Genomic DNA, 16,276 nt, shown 5'->3' with positions numbered 1-16,276 from the left:
ATAGACTATCCTGTCTGCTAATAGTGATGAAGAAGCGGTTGGATTTCTAATACAGCAGGAGTAGTGCACAGACATGGGTTACTCTATAAAGAAATGTCTAGGGTTTGAATAACTTTACAGACCCTGGGCCTGACTTTTCCCCCCTGGTAATAGAGTATTTTTTAAAAACAGCCAAATGTGAAATGTTTGACAATGTTTTTTTTTTTTTGCTGTGATGGTCATTTCTGCTGTACTAATCTGAAAGTTGTAAATTGTAAGTTGTTGTAAAGAATCAGGATTTGTGGAAGAGTTTGTTTGAGTCAGAAGAGTCGGGGCCATAACAATTTACTTTGTCCCTCTTCAGAGAATAGAAGAAATTGGGTAGAGCAATTTTATAGAGCCATCTGAATGTTACACTAAATACAAGTCTCCCAAACTAAATTAAGATGCTTATTTTGTGTTAAAAGAAGACACAAAGAAGTAATATATAGTGTTAATTGTAGCCGCTGTCATAAGAAATTGGGATTTCACCTTTGACTCCATCATTGAAACATTTCTTGCATATAAAACATTTAGCATGTAACAAGATTTTGACTGGAATGTTTAGAAATTGTTCTTAGTAACTCGATAGACCGAACAGAAGATACTGATTTGTATGTCAATAACAACATCCTTCACATTTATTTAGATTAAGACATTAGGTGGACAGAACTAAAGATATATAGAATACGATTGCTGTTCATCTTTCTCCTTGGAAGGCGCAACAATGGACGTTATCTGTCTTTTCTGTGACGACTGGCACAGAAGTCTGTCAACTTCAAAGCGAGACTGCACGAGGTGGAGAGGGAACTTGCTGTGGGTTGAGAGCCAATCGAAACTACACGGGCAGAGGAAGACAGCCGCTTTTATTTTTTTCCTTGGGAGCTCAAAGCTGCTTCACTCAATGGATGGAAAAAAATGTAACTTGGCCTGGTATGTAATCTATAACCGTGATTGCTTCATTCCCCTCTCCTCAGACAAGCCTCAAACACTGGCCAGGCTCACTTGTCCTCCTCCTGCATTATGGTTTTGATTTCCTCTCTTACATCGACTTCTCTTTGCCCTTCAACAAAGCACAACTCTGTACCGGCAAATGCACTCCAACATATTTCAACCTATCCGTCTGTTTAAGCTAGAAATAGATGCTGAAGGATTGCATCAAATCATTAGAAAAGAGGAAGAGATGACCAATATTGAAGCTAGAGAGTTGTGATAAATGTTTTGTTTTTACCACTTATTTGTTCGGTAAGAAACAAAATGGATTGTAAATAGGCTGTATTTAAGTGTTGTTTCCAAGTATTCTCAAATAATAAAATATGCAAGCGGAATAGGATTTAACATCTGTTTCCTTGACAAAAATGGGATAATAAAATACAGAGCTTATATAAAGCCTATGTACTAAGTTTTGGCATGCTCGGATTACCATGACAACTCATGTCACTGACCAAAAAAAGAGTTTCCACCTGGATTCAATTAAGCAAATATGTCTGAGCCTCCTACTGGATAAGTGCTGATTTGTCAACTGGAACACGGTATTTAAACCCGACTATGCATCGAGCGGCTTCTCATTTCTGAAACAACCATGTGGAAAGACAAATCCCATGGTCATGGAAAGATGCCAGTGTGTTTCAGAAGAGTCAAATCATCGGCATCGAGCAGAGAAAAGATTTAAGGAGAAGCGTAAACTAATGTATTACAGATCTGAACCCCAGTGAGAGTGTTTGGGACGAGCTGGAGAAGGCTGTGTGCAGTGGTCACTCTCTGTGTGCAGTGGTCCCTCTCTGTGTGCAGTGGTCACTCTCTGTGTGCAGTGGTCACTCTCTGTGTGCAGTGGTCCCTCTCTGTGTGCAGTGGTCACTCTCTGTGTGCAGTAGTCACTCTCTTTGTGCAGTGGTCACTCTCTGTGTGCAGTGGTCACTCTCTGTGTGCAGTGGTCCCTCTCTGTGTGCAGTGGTCCCTCTCTGTGTGCAGTGGTCACTCTCTGTGTGCAGTGGTCCCTCTCTGTGTGCAGTGGTCACTCTCTGTGTGCAGTAGTCACTCTCTTTGTGCAGTGGTCACTCTCTGTGTGCAGTGGTCACTCTCTGTGTGCAGTGGTCCCTCTCTGTGTGCAGTGGTCCCTCTCTGTGTGCAGTGGTCCCTCTCTGTGTGCAGTGGTCACTCTCTTTGTGCAGTGGTCACTCTCTGTGTGCAGTAGTCACTCTCTTTGTGCAGTGGTCACTCTCTGTGTGCAGTAGTCACTCTCTTTGTGCAGTGGTCACTCTCTGTGTGCAGTGGTCACTCTCTCAGCATCAATACAAGAACTTGGATAAAAATGAAAACTGGAAGGCAATAAATAATGTCTTCATCGTAGAAGCGTATTGAAACTGTGCCATGTGCTGTAATCAAAGCTAATGGCGGCCCAAGAAAAGTATTAGAACGTCTTTTTTTCCTCCGTGGCAAGACGATCTAAAGTCTGATTACTTCTGTGTGGTGAACTGAAGTGATGATTTGTGCCTCCCCCCCATGCAGTATTTTTAAAAAAGCATTATATGAATCAAATTAATGATGAAACGTTCCCAACCAAAAGAACAAACCGAGATAAAAAACATAAATAAAAAGACTTCTGTTGAGGGTGGCAGGTTGGCCCGGTCCAAGATTCCACATGTGAAAGGCATCAAAGTGCTCTTACTCACAGCCTCTTAAGAAAGATAGATGTATGAATACGGGGGAATCAAATCTGCTTCAAAAGGCGACAGCAGTGGGAGTCTCGGAGATGAGACGGCAGACGGAGAATAGGGACGCAGTGTGAAATCCCACTTGTTGTGGTGCTCTAAAAGTGGAAAACATGGCTACCTCCTGCTAGTCTCCTGTCGCCAAGTATAAGATGTGTAATATTGGACTATGGGGAGAACAGCTGCCCAGCCAGTCATCCTAATTCAATTTTCTATTTTATTCAAAAAAAGGAGTTTGGTTGTATATTTTACAGCCAACTCTCCAGGAAACGTGTCTAGCGCAAACAGAGAATAATGGCTCAGGGTGAGTTGGACAGATGTGATAAAGGAAACAGAAGCCATTGTCGCGAATCTGTTTCAATATTAAAGAAACTTGATAACAATTTTTCATTTCACAAGGATATTTCTTTTAAAATGATAGTTCTTTTTTCAATATGACTTTGTGTTCAAGAGCAAAACTTCCATGTATTCAGTAAGTAGGAGTTTTGAGACCCAGATACATAGTTCTGAAGTGATGCCGTTCCTTTTTCAATAATCACCTCACAATGCGATTAGCTAATGCCTTCTCTCTGCCCTCCATCTCCCTGCTCTTCAAGCCACTCCATCACTGCAACAGAAACAAAAGCCTCCACAAACTCTCAATCTCTTTCCCTCCATCACCACCAACACTGACGACCTACAAGCGCCTTTCCTTTTAGCCTACAAATACAATAGTGTCCCGATGGCTGCATTTGAATCTGATGAATGAGGGATTACACCAGCCGAGTTGATTGTAGTTTTACTCTTTAGACTGAACCACAGACAAAGGGCTCAACATGACCAGACAGACCCTCTTCACCAGTGATTGTCCGCAGATTGTGGTTGTGGTTTAGTCAGACATGCTTTCATATGAGAGCTTTGATGCATCGGAGTCTTTTGGCCCTGGCCATATGCTCTGACACCTGATTTCACAGACTATTACCTGCGCTTTCCTTCTCTGCTGATGGAGCAGGTCGGGTTACGATATGGCGCTTGCTGTCTCCTCCTCTTTCTCTCTCTCTCTCTTTCTCTCTCCTTCTCCTTCGGTGCGTTCAGTGGTCGCTCGCTCTGCCCCGTCTAGACTCTACAAGTGTACTCACGCTGACCGTAGCTCGCGCAGTTATCTCGGACTAGTGTGGACCCCGTGTGTGACGGACCGCTCATCCAGCACGTTTGTTTATAATGATTGTCTGGCGTAAACGTGGACAGATTGGGGCATTGCTGTGGTATATCGTACGTTCCAAAAAAACACATAACCTGCTGAAGCCATTGAAAAAAACTGTTCAACTTGACATCCCTATCAAGATCAAATACTTTTACAATACTTAAAATGTATGCTTGTGTCTTTCAGATAGCCAACAAGTGTGGTTGACGGATGAATTAATCAATCAGAGAAATGTGTGGTCCAAATGTTTTACTTTATATTTTAAGTTAAGTATTTTGTCTTGAGAATATTCAAGAGGAGATCTCTGCCGCATCTGAGAGACCCAAGTTTAGAGTCATCTTTGTCTTCCGTTTGATTTGTCTCAGCTTAGAATGACTTGTGCTGTACAGTTTTAGAATGGTTTGGATCTAGTTTGGACTTAGAACTGTGTGTTTTGGTTGTAGTTTAGACCTGGTGGTTCTCGGAGGGCTGAATTTTTTTTTGAGGTGGTGCGCGATAAATGTTTGAGAATCACCAGCAGAAACATGAAAGACACAACAACTATTCATACATAATTATAGGAGTTTTATAGTGTCAGATGTAGTGGATCAGATGTCTTCTCTTCTGTCTGATTATAAAGTTATTACAGTCTAACAGTTGCATTTTGCTGATACACGCCAATGTTTTGTAGACTTGTACTTAAGCCTATTGCAGGGCTGCACATCTCTGGTCTGTCAGGATGATTACTATATCGACATATCGTAAATAATAAATAGCTCTTTGAATTTGTGGGGATTTGTTTTTATACAATAAGACTATTAAGCACGTAACTTCTCTGACTAATTAATTATCAACTTTCATCCTGCAATGTATTTATTGCAGCTCATATTCTGATGTGTGTACACTTAGAAAATATGTTGGCAATATTGGATTGCTATTAGATCTCTGATTTATATTTTAATAGTTGGATTCTGTTCAATGTGCACATTTCAACCATGTCCAGGAACATTTAATTGTTTGAAGACATATTCAATATTGAACTGTTAAACTAATACAAGTTTGTAGAGGTCTAAACTACAGGATTAGCAGATTCTATACATATTAAAACAGGATATTTTGTATTTGTGAGTTGCTAATTACAATTACGTTGGGCATATTATTAAATGAAGTATTGCATAAAAGTACAAGGTCTTCTTTTTCATCATTCACCCATTAATTGCTAAATATTGTGTTTGTTTGTTACTGTATCACCTGCTTCAACTACATTCCACGATCCATAATATCCGAGGATTCTTCTAAACAGCCTGGAGAGTGTAAATAGTTTTGCTGTTTTTGTCCTGGTTTCATTCATGGTCCACATCAGCTCTGTTGTATTCCTCCTTCTGCCCTCAGCAACTACTGAAAGAACAAATTGGGGAGACAATTGAAAGTGAATGAATCAATGAGTTTTATAGTTTTGTGGGAAATGGAAGAGCTTGCGTTGCACGTCTCGATCGCACCGGGGAAAAAAAGTAACAAATATAATATGTGCTCATTTCTAAAGTTTCCGAAAGTTCTTTGTATGTCTGAGATGGCGTTTGTGTAGTTGCGCTCTGTGTTTCCTGTGTTTGTGTAGTTGCGCTCTGTGTTTCCTGTGTTTGTGTAGTTGCGCTCTGTGTTTCCTGTGTTTGTGTAGTTGCGCTCTGTGTTTCCTGTGTTTGTGTAGTTGCGCTCTGTGTTTTCTGTGTTTGTGTAGTTGCCCTCTGTGTTTTCTGTGTTTGTGTAGTTGCCCTCTGTGTTTCCTGTGTTTGTGTAGTTGCGCTCTGTGTTTCCTGTGTTTGTGTAGTTGCGCTCTGTGTTTCCTGTGTTTGTGTAGTTGCGCTCTGTGTTTCCTGTGTTTGTGTAGTTGCGCTCTGTGTTTCCTGTGTTTGTGTAGTTGCGCTCTGTGTTTCCTGTGTTTGTGTAGTTGCGCTCTGTGTTTCCTGTGTTTGTGTAGTTGCGCTCTGTGTTTCCTGTGTTTGTGTAGTTGCGCTCTGTGTTTCCTGTGTTTGTGTAGTTGCGCTCTGTGTTTCCTGTGTTTGTGTAGTTGCGCTCTGTGTTTCCTGTGTTTGTGTAGTTGCGCTCTGTGTTTTCTGTGTTTGTGTAGTTGCCCTCTGTGTTTTCTGTGTTTGTGTAGTTGCGCTCTGTGTTTCCTGTGTTTGTGTAGTTGCGCTCTGTGTTTTCTGTGTTTGTGTAGTTGCCCTCTGTGTTTTCTGTGTTTGTGTAGTTGCGCTCTGTGTTTCCTGTGTTTGTGTAGTTGCGCTCTGTGTTTTCTGTGTTTGTGTAGTTGCCCTCTGTGTTTTCTGTGTTTGTGTAGTTGCGCTCTGTGTTTCCTGTGTTTGTGTAGTTGCCCTCTGTGTTTCCTGTGTTTGTGTAGTTGCGCTCTGTGTTTCCTGTGTTTGTGTAGTTGCGCTCTGTGTTTTCTGTGTTTGTGTAGTTGCCCTCTGTGTTTCCTGTGTTTGTGTAGTTGCGCTCTGTGTTTCCTGTGTTTGTGTAGTTGCGCTCTGTGTTTTCTGTGTTTGTGTAGTTGCCCTCTGTGTTTCCTGTGTTTGTGTAGTTGCGCTCTGTGTTTCCTGTGTTTGTGTAGTTGCCCTCTGTGTTTTCTGTGTTTGTGTAGTTGCGCTCTGTGTTTCCTGTGTTTGTGTAGTTGCCCTCTGTGTTTCCTGTGTTTGTGTAGTTGCGCTCTGTGTTTCCTGTGTTTGTGTAGTTGCGCTCTGTGTTTTCTGTGTTTGTGTAGTTGCCCTCTGTGTTTTCTGTGTTTGTGTAGTTGCGCTCTGTGTTTCCTGTGTTTGTGTAGTTGCCCTCTGTGTTTCCTGTGTTTGTGTAGTTGCGCTCTGTGTTTCCTGTGTTTGTGTAGTTGCGCTCTGTGTTTTCTGTGTTTGTGTAGTTGCGCTCTGTGTTTTCTGTGTATGTTGGTCCCAGCTGTGCGTACAGGGGCAGCACACGAGTGACACCTCCTCTTGTGTTTGTGTCCAGGTGGGCAGGCAATAAGGCTTGACAGAAGATGCGGCGAGGGAGGTGGCTCATCTCGTGGCTGGGGACCGGAATGGCACTCCTTTCTTTGCTCTCCCACAGCTGGGGCCAGGAACCGAACGGCGGTAAGAGGCGCTCTGCCCGGCACCATCATTATTTTATCATTTTAGGAGGATTAGGTTTAAAGAGCCGATGACAGGTTGGACGATTCATTGAACTAAAATGCAGTTAAGATAAATATATTTTGAAGAAAAAAAAAAAAATCACACTAGGAAATTACCCAGCAAACACTGGGCAAAAACTCATCTAATGTCACAATTGTTTTGAATTTGACAACTAAATATATATGAAAGTGACTGTTAAAGAAACACATTAATGACTCTCTTGTGTAAATGATGCATAATCTTTGACTGGAATGCGATGTGATGTCACTTCCTTTCATTTTCTACAGATATTTCAATATTTTCACGACAAATACCAACTCGACTGGTTTAAAACTATAATTTATATGTAAAACAGGGATAAATACACCAAATAAAGTCAAAGTCAAAATGGTAAAAACCTGTCATATGCCCTTTAAGATCAGGTGTTCTGCCAGTATGTTCTGTTGTGTGGTTATCAAACTTTTCCCAGATATATATCTCATTTTTGTTTGTACTAAATGTTCACACAAAGTTCAAAAGTTCACAACGACATTAATAAAACAAATGGAGTCGTTAGCTAGCTAATGCTAACTTTTAGTAGAACAAAATAACTGCCAAGTAGTCTTGATGTGTATATTATTTCAGTTTATCATTTAATTTATATATTTGTACTATATTTGCCTGCATTCAAACTACAGAGATAGGAACATCTTCATAGTTTATTGACAAAAACAATATGCTTTCATTATAAACAGACATTTTACATGTTTTTTGAAACATTTTGGATGAATTGCTGCTCTGTCTCCATCATAACGCCTCTTTTCTGAGCACATGGCATACTCTGGAGTCAGTGTGGAGTTCAGAAAGTTATTATTATCAAATTAAATGATGATAATTGTAATGTTTGATTAACTTGCCTTGGTTGAATTTTATACTGTGGAACATTCCAGGCAAAGCTCTAACATTTCCACTGAGACAAGTAGGAAGCGAATGCCTCACCAGGAATTATTAACCTTAACAGTTTCCACACAGTGTTTATGCTACATCTAATGAACAGTACTTTGACCTTTGATATACATTATTAACCGTTTTCTCACAATAAGGTTTTGACATTGCCTAAAGCTAATGTCTCCATCCAGCCACTGCAAAGTTTTCCCTGCGGGATGTGTAAATATTTAATTCTTAGGTCAAGTGTGTATTTTCCAGTTTAAACTATACGCCGCAATAAAGACTGCTTAAGTCATCTACTTCCTGAAAAATGAATGCCTCATAGTATTTTTTGTATAATTTACAAACAAACCAAAACAAGAATCTTAAACTAGGCTTTGACAGGTCGGAAAAACAGCTCTGTTTACTTAAAGTTTTCTCCACAGAGATGATTTATTTGAGCAAATATGCAATATGCAAGTTTCCTCAAATTTGCATAGTTGTGTTCAAAGTAGAATCCAAAAGGTTCTGCAAATGTAGAATACGTAGATTCTTCACAATATTTACTGTCAGCTAATATGGGACCTTGTTGCAGTTCAAACAATATCGCATTGGCTCGGGGAATATTCAGTTATGATTGACAGCTCTTTATAGCTAGTTGAAGGTGAACGGAATAAAACATAAATCATCTTTAAAATTGTGCTTTAAAATGTTATGCATAGTTGTCTAATTTGAAGAAGACAGAATATTTGAAGGTTAAGGTTTGTCTTTGAGTGATGTCTTAATCCGGGTCCCTGAGAGATGCAGATCCGTGTTGTGTTCTGCTGAGTGAGTGGCAGCGCGTCAGCCACATCACAATGAGTGTAATGGAGGGGGAGCTAACGCTTTGTGCTCCAGTGGCTCTCAGCCTATCAGAGCTGAGACGACTGGTGCCGAAGGTGGCTGGAGTTGTTCTAAACCGATCATTATCTATAGAGTGAGGAGGCCAAGTGATGTAATTACCCATCTTTCAAATCATGTCATGTACGGTAAATTCTGTAGTCAAAGGGCCATGTATAGAACCATTGGAAATGAACTGACGGATAAGAAAATACATTTGCAACAGAAGTAAAAAAAAAATTAGGGCTGTTTTTCCGACAATTGCAATATTTGAAATGTATGTTTTAATACTACAGTTTTTAAATTTAACTACATTTTAAAGGCACAGCACGTAACTTTCTGGAGGTGGAAAGTCACCTGCATGATTCCATGGAACTAAAAAGATACACATTCTCCATGCAGATTTATTTATTTATGTATTGACCTTTTTAACCAGGAAAGTCACACTGAGATGTAGAATCTCTCTTTCATGGGGAGTGTTGGCCCCAGAGCCTGTTGTGCATAGTTTTAGTGGTAATGGAAAACTGAGCACCCGGAAGAAACCTTTACAGACACTAGAAGAGCATGTAACCTCCACACAGAAAGGCCCCACGCCGCCCGGGACTTGAGCCCAGGACCTTCTTGCTGTGAGGCGAGCACACTAAACGCTGCACCACCATGTTCCACGCTAGATAAATATTTGATGGCATTCTGTGGAATTTTATAACCAAAGGGACAATATTGTTTTGCTTTTCTGCTTTTAAACACATTTCATAGAGAGAAAACTAGAATATTAGCTGCAAGATTATTAAAGAGCCCCTAGAATTTTAAGAAATAACTAAACTACAGCGAGAAGAGACAGATGTTGTTGTTTGCAGTGGCAATTATATGACTTAAATATTTCCAGTATTTTTTCCATTGTAATCTCCTCATAAATGAATATAACCCAATCTTCTTTTTCTTTCTTTTTTCTTTTATATGAATACTTTGCAGACTAGGTGCTAATCCACTTCTTTGTGTACAAGGCATTCATACAGTACCTTTACTTTATGGGACCTTCCAGGATGGTTTTGGCCGGAGCTCTCTCCACCTGTACAGACTGGACTGTTGGCCCCGGGCGCTGCCAGATGATTTGCTTGTCTTTCAGGCTGAAATGAAAAACTGATGCCAAAATTGTTTGTGAAAGCTGCATTGATTTTACCAGTCCATTTAACATCCTGTATAGTATATAATAAATACATGGTCATTCAGCTGGCAACCTGCATTATGGGAGTTGCACTGTCCATTTCTGTATTTACTCAGATCATTCTAAAATCGATGGCTTTAGTCTCTGTCACGATGAGGAAACACTGGTTAGAATTAAGGCTGCAACGATTCATTGGTTAATCCTACTGGCTAGTCCTTATGGTTAACTAATTACAACAACTCATCAGTAATATTTTGATCATGGCAATTGTTATTTGGACTATACAGACTTTAAAACATACAAAAAGACACAGACATTATTAAATCAATGCAACAATACACTATTATTCGTAAATATCCACAATCTAAAAACCCTCAGTCGCTGTTATTCAACTTTTATTTGATGATGTCTTATCAATAATGTATTATACAATGTCTCAATGTACAATAGAAATGATCAAAAAAGAACTCGCTAACGTATCGACTAGTAAATTGATCGTTAGTTGTGACTCTGTTGCTAATTATTTCATTGATTGCCGCCCACCATTTCGAGCGTCATTGGTTCAAACATTGTGACCGGTGGTTGATAAAAGCATGGCTGCCAATCTACCCCAGGGCAGCTGTGGCTATAGTAATTAGTGTCAATGTACTGTCAAGTATTTTGAATGACAATTTCACTATTAAAAACAAAATCCTTTGGTTTCTCTTTCTGAAACCATGACCATGTGCTTATTATTATTACAGCAGTTTGCACTCACGGGAGGTTGAAACCGCAAACCTTCCAATTGGTGGGCAAATACTTGATCCACCTACGCCATGAAACAGTTTATCTTTGAAGCGATCCATGGAAATTGAATTCAAAGGCAAAATCATCTCCAGGCGCGTGACCTTATTGATTCGCTAAAGGAGAACAAAAAGTATTCATTCTCTCGTTGTCTTCCACAGGAGCTATACATGTCTTTATAGTTATATTTCACTGTGTAGAGAAAGTTTGGTTTGGTTTGGGGATTTTTTTTCTTCCAGCTCAGTGTTGATCGATGCTGTTGAGTTGATTTGCAATTTCACATAAAACGTCCAGGAGGCACTTGAAAAATGTAAAAATGACCTACTAAACTAATACAAGAATCCCATCCATGTGTTTGTAGAAGTCTAAAATTACAGAGTTAGTGTTTTTTGTACACACAGTTTGGAGAACATGACACAAAACGAATTGTGGTTTCAATTCTAAAGGTAATTTGATCAATTCTTACACTGTAACATGTTATTTTTTTTACATAAAACAAAAGCAAACACCAAAACAAAACAACAAAAATAAAAATGGAGCCTGTAACCTTTTCTACATTTAAATATGCTGTTTTTCCCCAACAAAAAAACATCTGCAAAACTGTTTTTTTTTTTTTTTATCAAACTGCATTTCAATCACAGCAAATTGCATCCTCAGAAACAGAAAAGTTACAAAGTGCACTACCTAATCATTATAAATTGTTTCAAAACCACGTCTTACTTCAAGAGAGGAAAAGTCGTTCTTCATCTGCCGCACTTATTACACCTAATCAGCAGTGTCTGGGAGCGTGCTCCTTTTGCCCTCCTTTGTACCTGTTCCCAGCCTGTCCTCAGAACCTTTTGGCCACATTAATTTCACATGATTTATACCCACTACTCTGTGTCATCCTTTAATGTCCTCTTTTTCCTCCCTCTATCACCACGACTGCGACATTATATTACTGTTATATTCATTTCAGAAGGACTTTATCATTGAAGCCCGGCTGCAAGATGATGAACACTTTCGGATGTTCTTTATTCCCGATATGACCTGAGACAATTATACAAGGCACCAGGAATAGAATTGTGAATTTAACATACTGAATTATGTATTATGAAAATGATTACTTGCATTAAGTTCTTAGTGCCTGTAGCAACGACTTGAACCCAGCATTTGCAACGTATGACTTGGGTCATGTGATGCAATATTTATGTGTGAAGTTCACAGACTGTACTGCACACATTTCATCTGGTCTTAGAAATCAGATTTGCTGTAGTAAAAGTAATAAATAAATAAATGTTGTTGTTTTTTTCCCTTACTGTTGGTGAGATCATAACAAGATTTGTATTTAAATATGCATGGTTTACTCTTTGAAAATAAAAAGCTCACACATGTCGGATTCAAATATGCCATTAGGTTTATTTATTTTTACTTTTTACCATTTATTTTTTTAAACATAAAGACACAAAAATGTAAATAAAACAAACTGACTCATGCAAAGAAAGAATAAATTAATAGATTAATTAAATAGATTAAATAACATAAATAAAATAAAGTAAATCAAATAGATAAAATAAGATAAAATAAAATAAGATAAATAAGATAAATAAAATTCCTCGGCCAGTAAACTTTTATGTTACAAAGTTATGGGTTTTTGGGAAGAAGTGCGTGCCCTCAGCAGTAATAAGGCACCCCTGTCCTGCACTGTAGATGGCATTACTGATTGGAGAACATAGTAGAACTCTAGAGACGGCAATATAGAAGTCTTATTCATTGTATTCTTACTAGTGATGTTGGTAATGTAGACATAATTGGTAAAAAAAAATATGTATAGCTGTAACTGCCCCTGAGGTGTATCAATCAATCAAATGTTTCTTCTTAATAAGACCAGTGGGGCTGATGGTATTGATGCTGAGCACCTGATACATGCCGGCTTAAGACTGTCTCCTCTCCCGGCCATTTTCTTGTCTAGTGGCTCCCTGACACTCTCCTGTCCATCACTCTTGTCCCAGTTGTAAAGGATAAAGCTGGTAGAATGGGAAGTCTCGACAGTTATAGGCACATAGCACTGGCACGTATTATGTCCAAAGTCTTGGAAAGAATATTATTGGGTAGAATACAAGATCTGATCCACTCCTCAGACAACCAGTTTGGTTTTAAATCCAAATACAGTACAAATGTATGCATATTTGCTTCAAAATAAATCATTAGAAATTATAAAAACAAAAAAGAATCATTTCTAATGTGTTTCATTGATCCATCCAAAGCATTTTATCGTGGCAATTATTGTAAACTGTTTCACAAAAGTATGAGAGGAGTGCCTCAGAATGAATTGAGAATGTTGGCCAAGTGGAATGTTCAGCAGGTGAAATGGGGCAATAGTGGGTCTTAGGGTCTCATTTTGTCTGTATATGAGTGGTCTACAACAGACTGTATTAACGGGTACAGAAAGTCTTCTCAACATCTGCTCCAAGTATGGTGTGGATTTGGATATAAAATACAATGCCAATAAAAGTGTCATTAGTGTCAGTGTTTTTCCTGTATTAATAAATACAAATAAAATAAGTGTGTAAAATATCCTCAATTTGTATTATGTGGGTATGATCTGGCTGTATGTTACAAATATAAATATTTGGGGCATTTTATTACTGAACATGCTCATGTGCAGGTTTGGTGCCTATACAGTTAAAGTGAAAAAGACACTTTTTAAAGTATACTGTACTGCGTTATATTCAGAACACCTGTGGTCAAAATACAAAAGAGCGAGCATACAGAAACTCAATGTGGCGTATGACGGCTTAATTCTGGATTTGATTGAAAAGACCAAGATGGGAAAGTGCAAGTTAACTGTTTGTGTCAGCAGGAATCAGGACGTTTCATGCAGCCTCACACTGTTTGATGCACTGATTCATCTCTAGACATAACGACTGTGAGAACATTATTATCATAAACCTGATGAAAGACAAACTCAGTGCCACACGGTACCGGTCTGATCTGCAGAGACACTGGCACAGCTGTTTGTTGAAAATCATATTAAAGGTGTCAAAGGGGTGGCTTGTCTTTGTATTATGGTCTCGTAGTCCAGAGCTAAAAAAAACATACAAGTTGATGATGGTGATGACTTTTCTAGTGGACTGTTGGCCACCTGCTCATCTTTATGGAGATGTTAGTGTTTTCTCTAGAATTCTCGGCATGTGTGGCATTAAACGCACACATCTTACAAGAAATGATAATGTTCTTATTGCAAAAAAAACTGATCTTTAAAAACATGCCTTAATGTGAGCTTGGTCATCTCAGACTTGAGCTGTAAAGTGGCATGGAGGTGTCACCGGCTCGTCTTGGATTATTTTATTTTAATTAATTTTAATGCTTACAGCACCTTTCAGTAGTTTACTCTGGCTGCTTAGGTAAGGGTTTGTGGAATTTAAAATGCACATTATACATTTATACATATATTATACTATTTTCTATACTGTATTTATGTATTTCTTAAGCAAAAAGTTGTTTTCAGAGTACACATTTGAAATGAAATACAGGGTAAGGGTAGCTAAACTCTCCCCACATACTGCCCATTTGACCTGTTGGCTAGCGTTTATGTTAAGCCCTGATTGTAACCTACTTGGACCTGGCTTATGTGACTAATTCCCCGTGATTAACTACACCATTGATTTGGCGCTAACATATCTGTGTGCCCGCCCCTCCTGCTGTCTGAGCGCTGATTTATTTCACTGCAGATGATATCACTAGGTATTTACCGACACATCCATTACTCTACAGCTGAAGAGAGGAAGAGCCAACTTTTATAGCCTATTACTTTTATGTTAGCTTCAAATTGCTAAGAACGTAGCTGCTATGATGCACTCGCAGTGATTCATTTGAATTGATCACGCGTGTTTTTTACCGTTCAATCTCGCCTCACAATAAAACCTGTTGTTCTGCTTCTTGATGCGGTAATCAGCCCTCACTCATTAGATTTTAATTTGGTCTTTAATTTAATCAGTACATTTAAATGTTAATGAGCGGTGATAGTGGTGCTGTCAGTAAGATGATTGACAAGCTCTCAGACTTCACAGCAAGAAGGTAACAGGTTTGTGTTTTCATGTTCGCCTCATGTTTGGGCTGTAAAGCAGCAGAGTTGCCCCCGGCAGCATCGGGTCATGAATTTCCCTCAGTGGGGATTGCTCAAATATACCTCATCCTTATAATCACTTGGCCTTGACCAGAAGAATCAACATTCAATTGGATAACATGGAAACATATTATTACATGTGGAGGAAAGCTGTCCTTGCTTTTTTTCTCCTCATAACTACACTTTTTGAATAAACAAATTGAATAATACCAACACTCTGCATCAGTTCTTTTTATTTTTATGGTAATTTTAAATTAGATTTACATCGAAGTAAATAGTGAACTGCTTCTGTTTGCAGTGTTATTGTGTGAACTCCCATGGCTCTTGCTTTAGAGGTTAGTTTGTCAGATCATGAAGGTTCTTCAGATCTCTTCCAGCACCACGGCTCACCCCTGGTGACCAATCGCTGAACAGGGCATGTCTTGACCAAGAATTTATTTGGGTCTCTAATTTACTGTATATTATATTTTTGGAACATGACATTTTAGCCTAGTTGTATAAGAGCAAAATTAAATACACACTCAGAGTAGTCATGATTCTACAAATAAATAAATGTTGACTATTATTTCCCATTACACAAATCTCTTGTTTCCTTCAATCCCACCCATGTTCTTCTTCCTTGTCCGCCTCCATTACATTGAGCAGTTAAATAAATGGTAATAAAAACTTTAATCCGGCGCTCCACTGCACAGATGCAGAGTCCAGCGCATTCTCAATCCTTTCATCGGCAAATCCAGCGGCCGGCTGCAGTTATCATGGCCGTGGACTGTTGAGTGTGGATTACACTTTCCTCTGAGCCACAACTTGGACATGTGACTTCAGCCTGACTTTCCTCTGACACTGTCTATGACTCTAATGTCCTCTCTGCATGTCCACATTCACGCAGACGACCCACAATGCATTGCCTTGTTTAGGGATTGTCTGATAAGGCCAGATGTGCCGTTGGTGTGGGGGCAGGGCAGCGAGTACTAATCTGGTACTGTGCTGTAATCAGACTCTAATGTAGGAGGAAAGTGTTATCAGAATTGAGAGGTTTGTTTTGATGCCACGTGATGTGACTAAGTTGGTTACTATAGTGACATTGCAAAGTCTCAACATACTAATACTAAATAACTACTTTATTTATGTATTTATTATTGTCATTTCCTGATATCTTTGTGGTTTCAATTGACAGAATATTCCAGTACTTGATATAATGCGCTGCACGGTCTGGGCCAGACTGGACCTGCTCACTTGAATGTGCTCATTTTAGAACGTCTATTTGGAAAACTCAATGTTTTGAGTGATGCGACATTGAATCCTCAATGTCGCATCACATTCACCCCAAATCCTCGTCCCAGTCTGCGTAAAACTGGCACTGACTGACGGCACAACACGAGATCCACACAT

At 39.1% G+C, this 16,276-nt stretch overlaps 1 protein-coding gene across 1 annotated transcript in view; it reads left to right on the top strand.

Moving 5' to 3' along the window:
• The window catches only part of LOC140351528 (protocadherin-15-like), a 315,578-nt gene that overhangs the window by 26,755 nt on the left and 272,547 nt on the right, over positions 1 to 16,276 (top strand). Inside the window, exon 2 of the mRNA XM_072437379.1 lies at positions 6,886 to 7,007. Coding sequence (XP_072293480.1) covers positions 6,914 to 7,007 — 94 coding nt within the window. The 5' untranslated portion in view covers positions 6,886 to 6,913. The remainder of the gene's footprint in view (positions 1 to 6,885; positions 7,008 to 16,276) is intronic.

This window comes from Eucyclogobius newberryi, unplaced genomic scaffold (assembly GCF_026437365.1).
Source record: "Eucyclogobius newberryi isolate DKJ021-1_F unplaced genomic scaffold, fEucNew1.0.hap1 SCAF_8, whole genome shotgun sequence".
Classification (NCBI taxonomy): domain Eukaryota; kingdom Metazoa; phylum Chordata; class Actinopteri; order Gobiiformes; family Gobiidae; genus Eucyclogobius; species Eucyclogobius newberryi.
The sequence above is the reverse complement of the archived record's forward strand: the minus strand, read 5'-3'. Positions and strand labels throughout refer to the sequence as shown.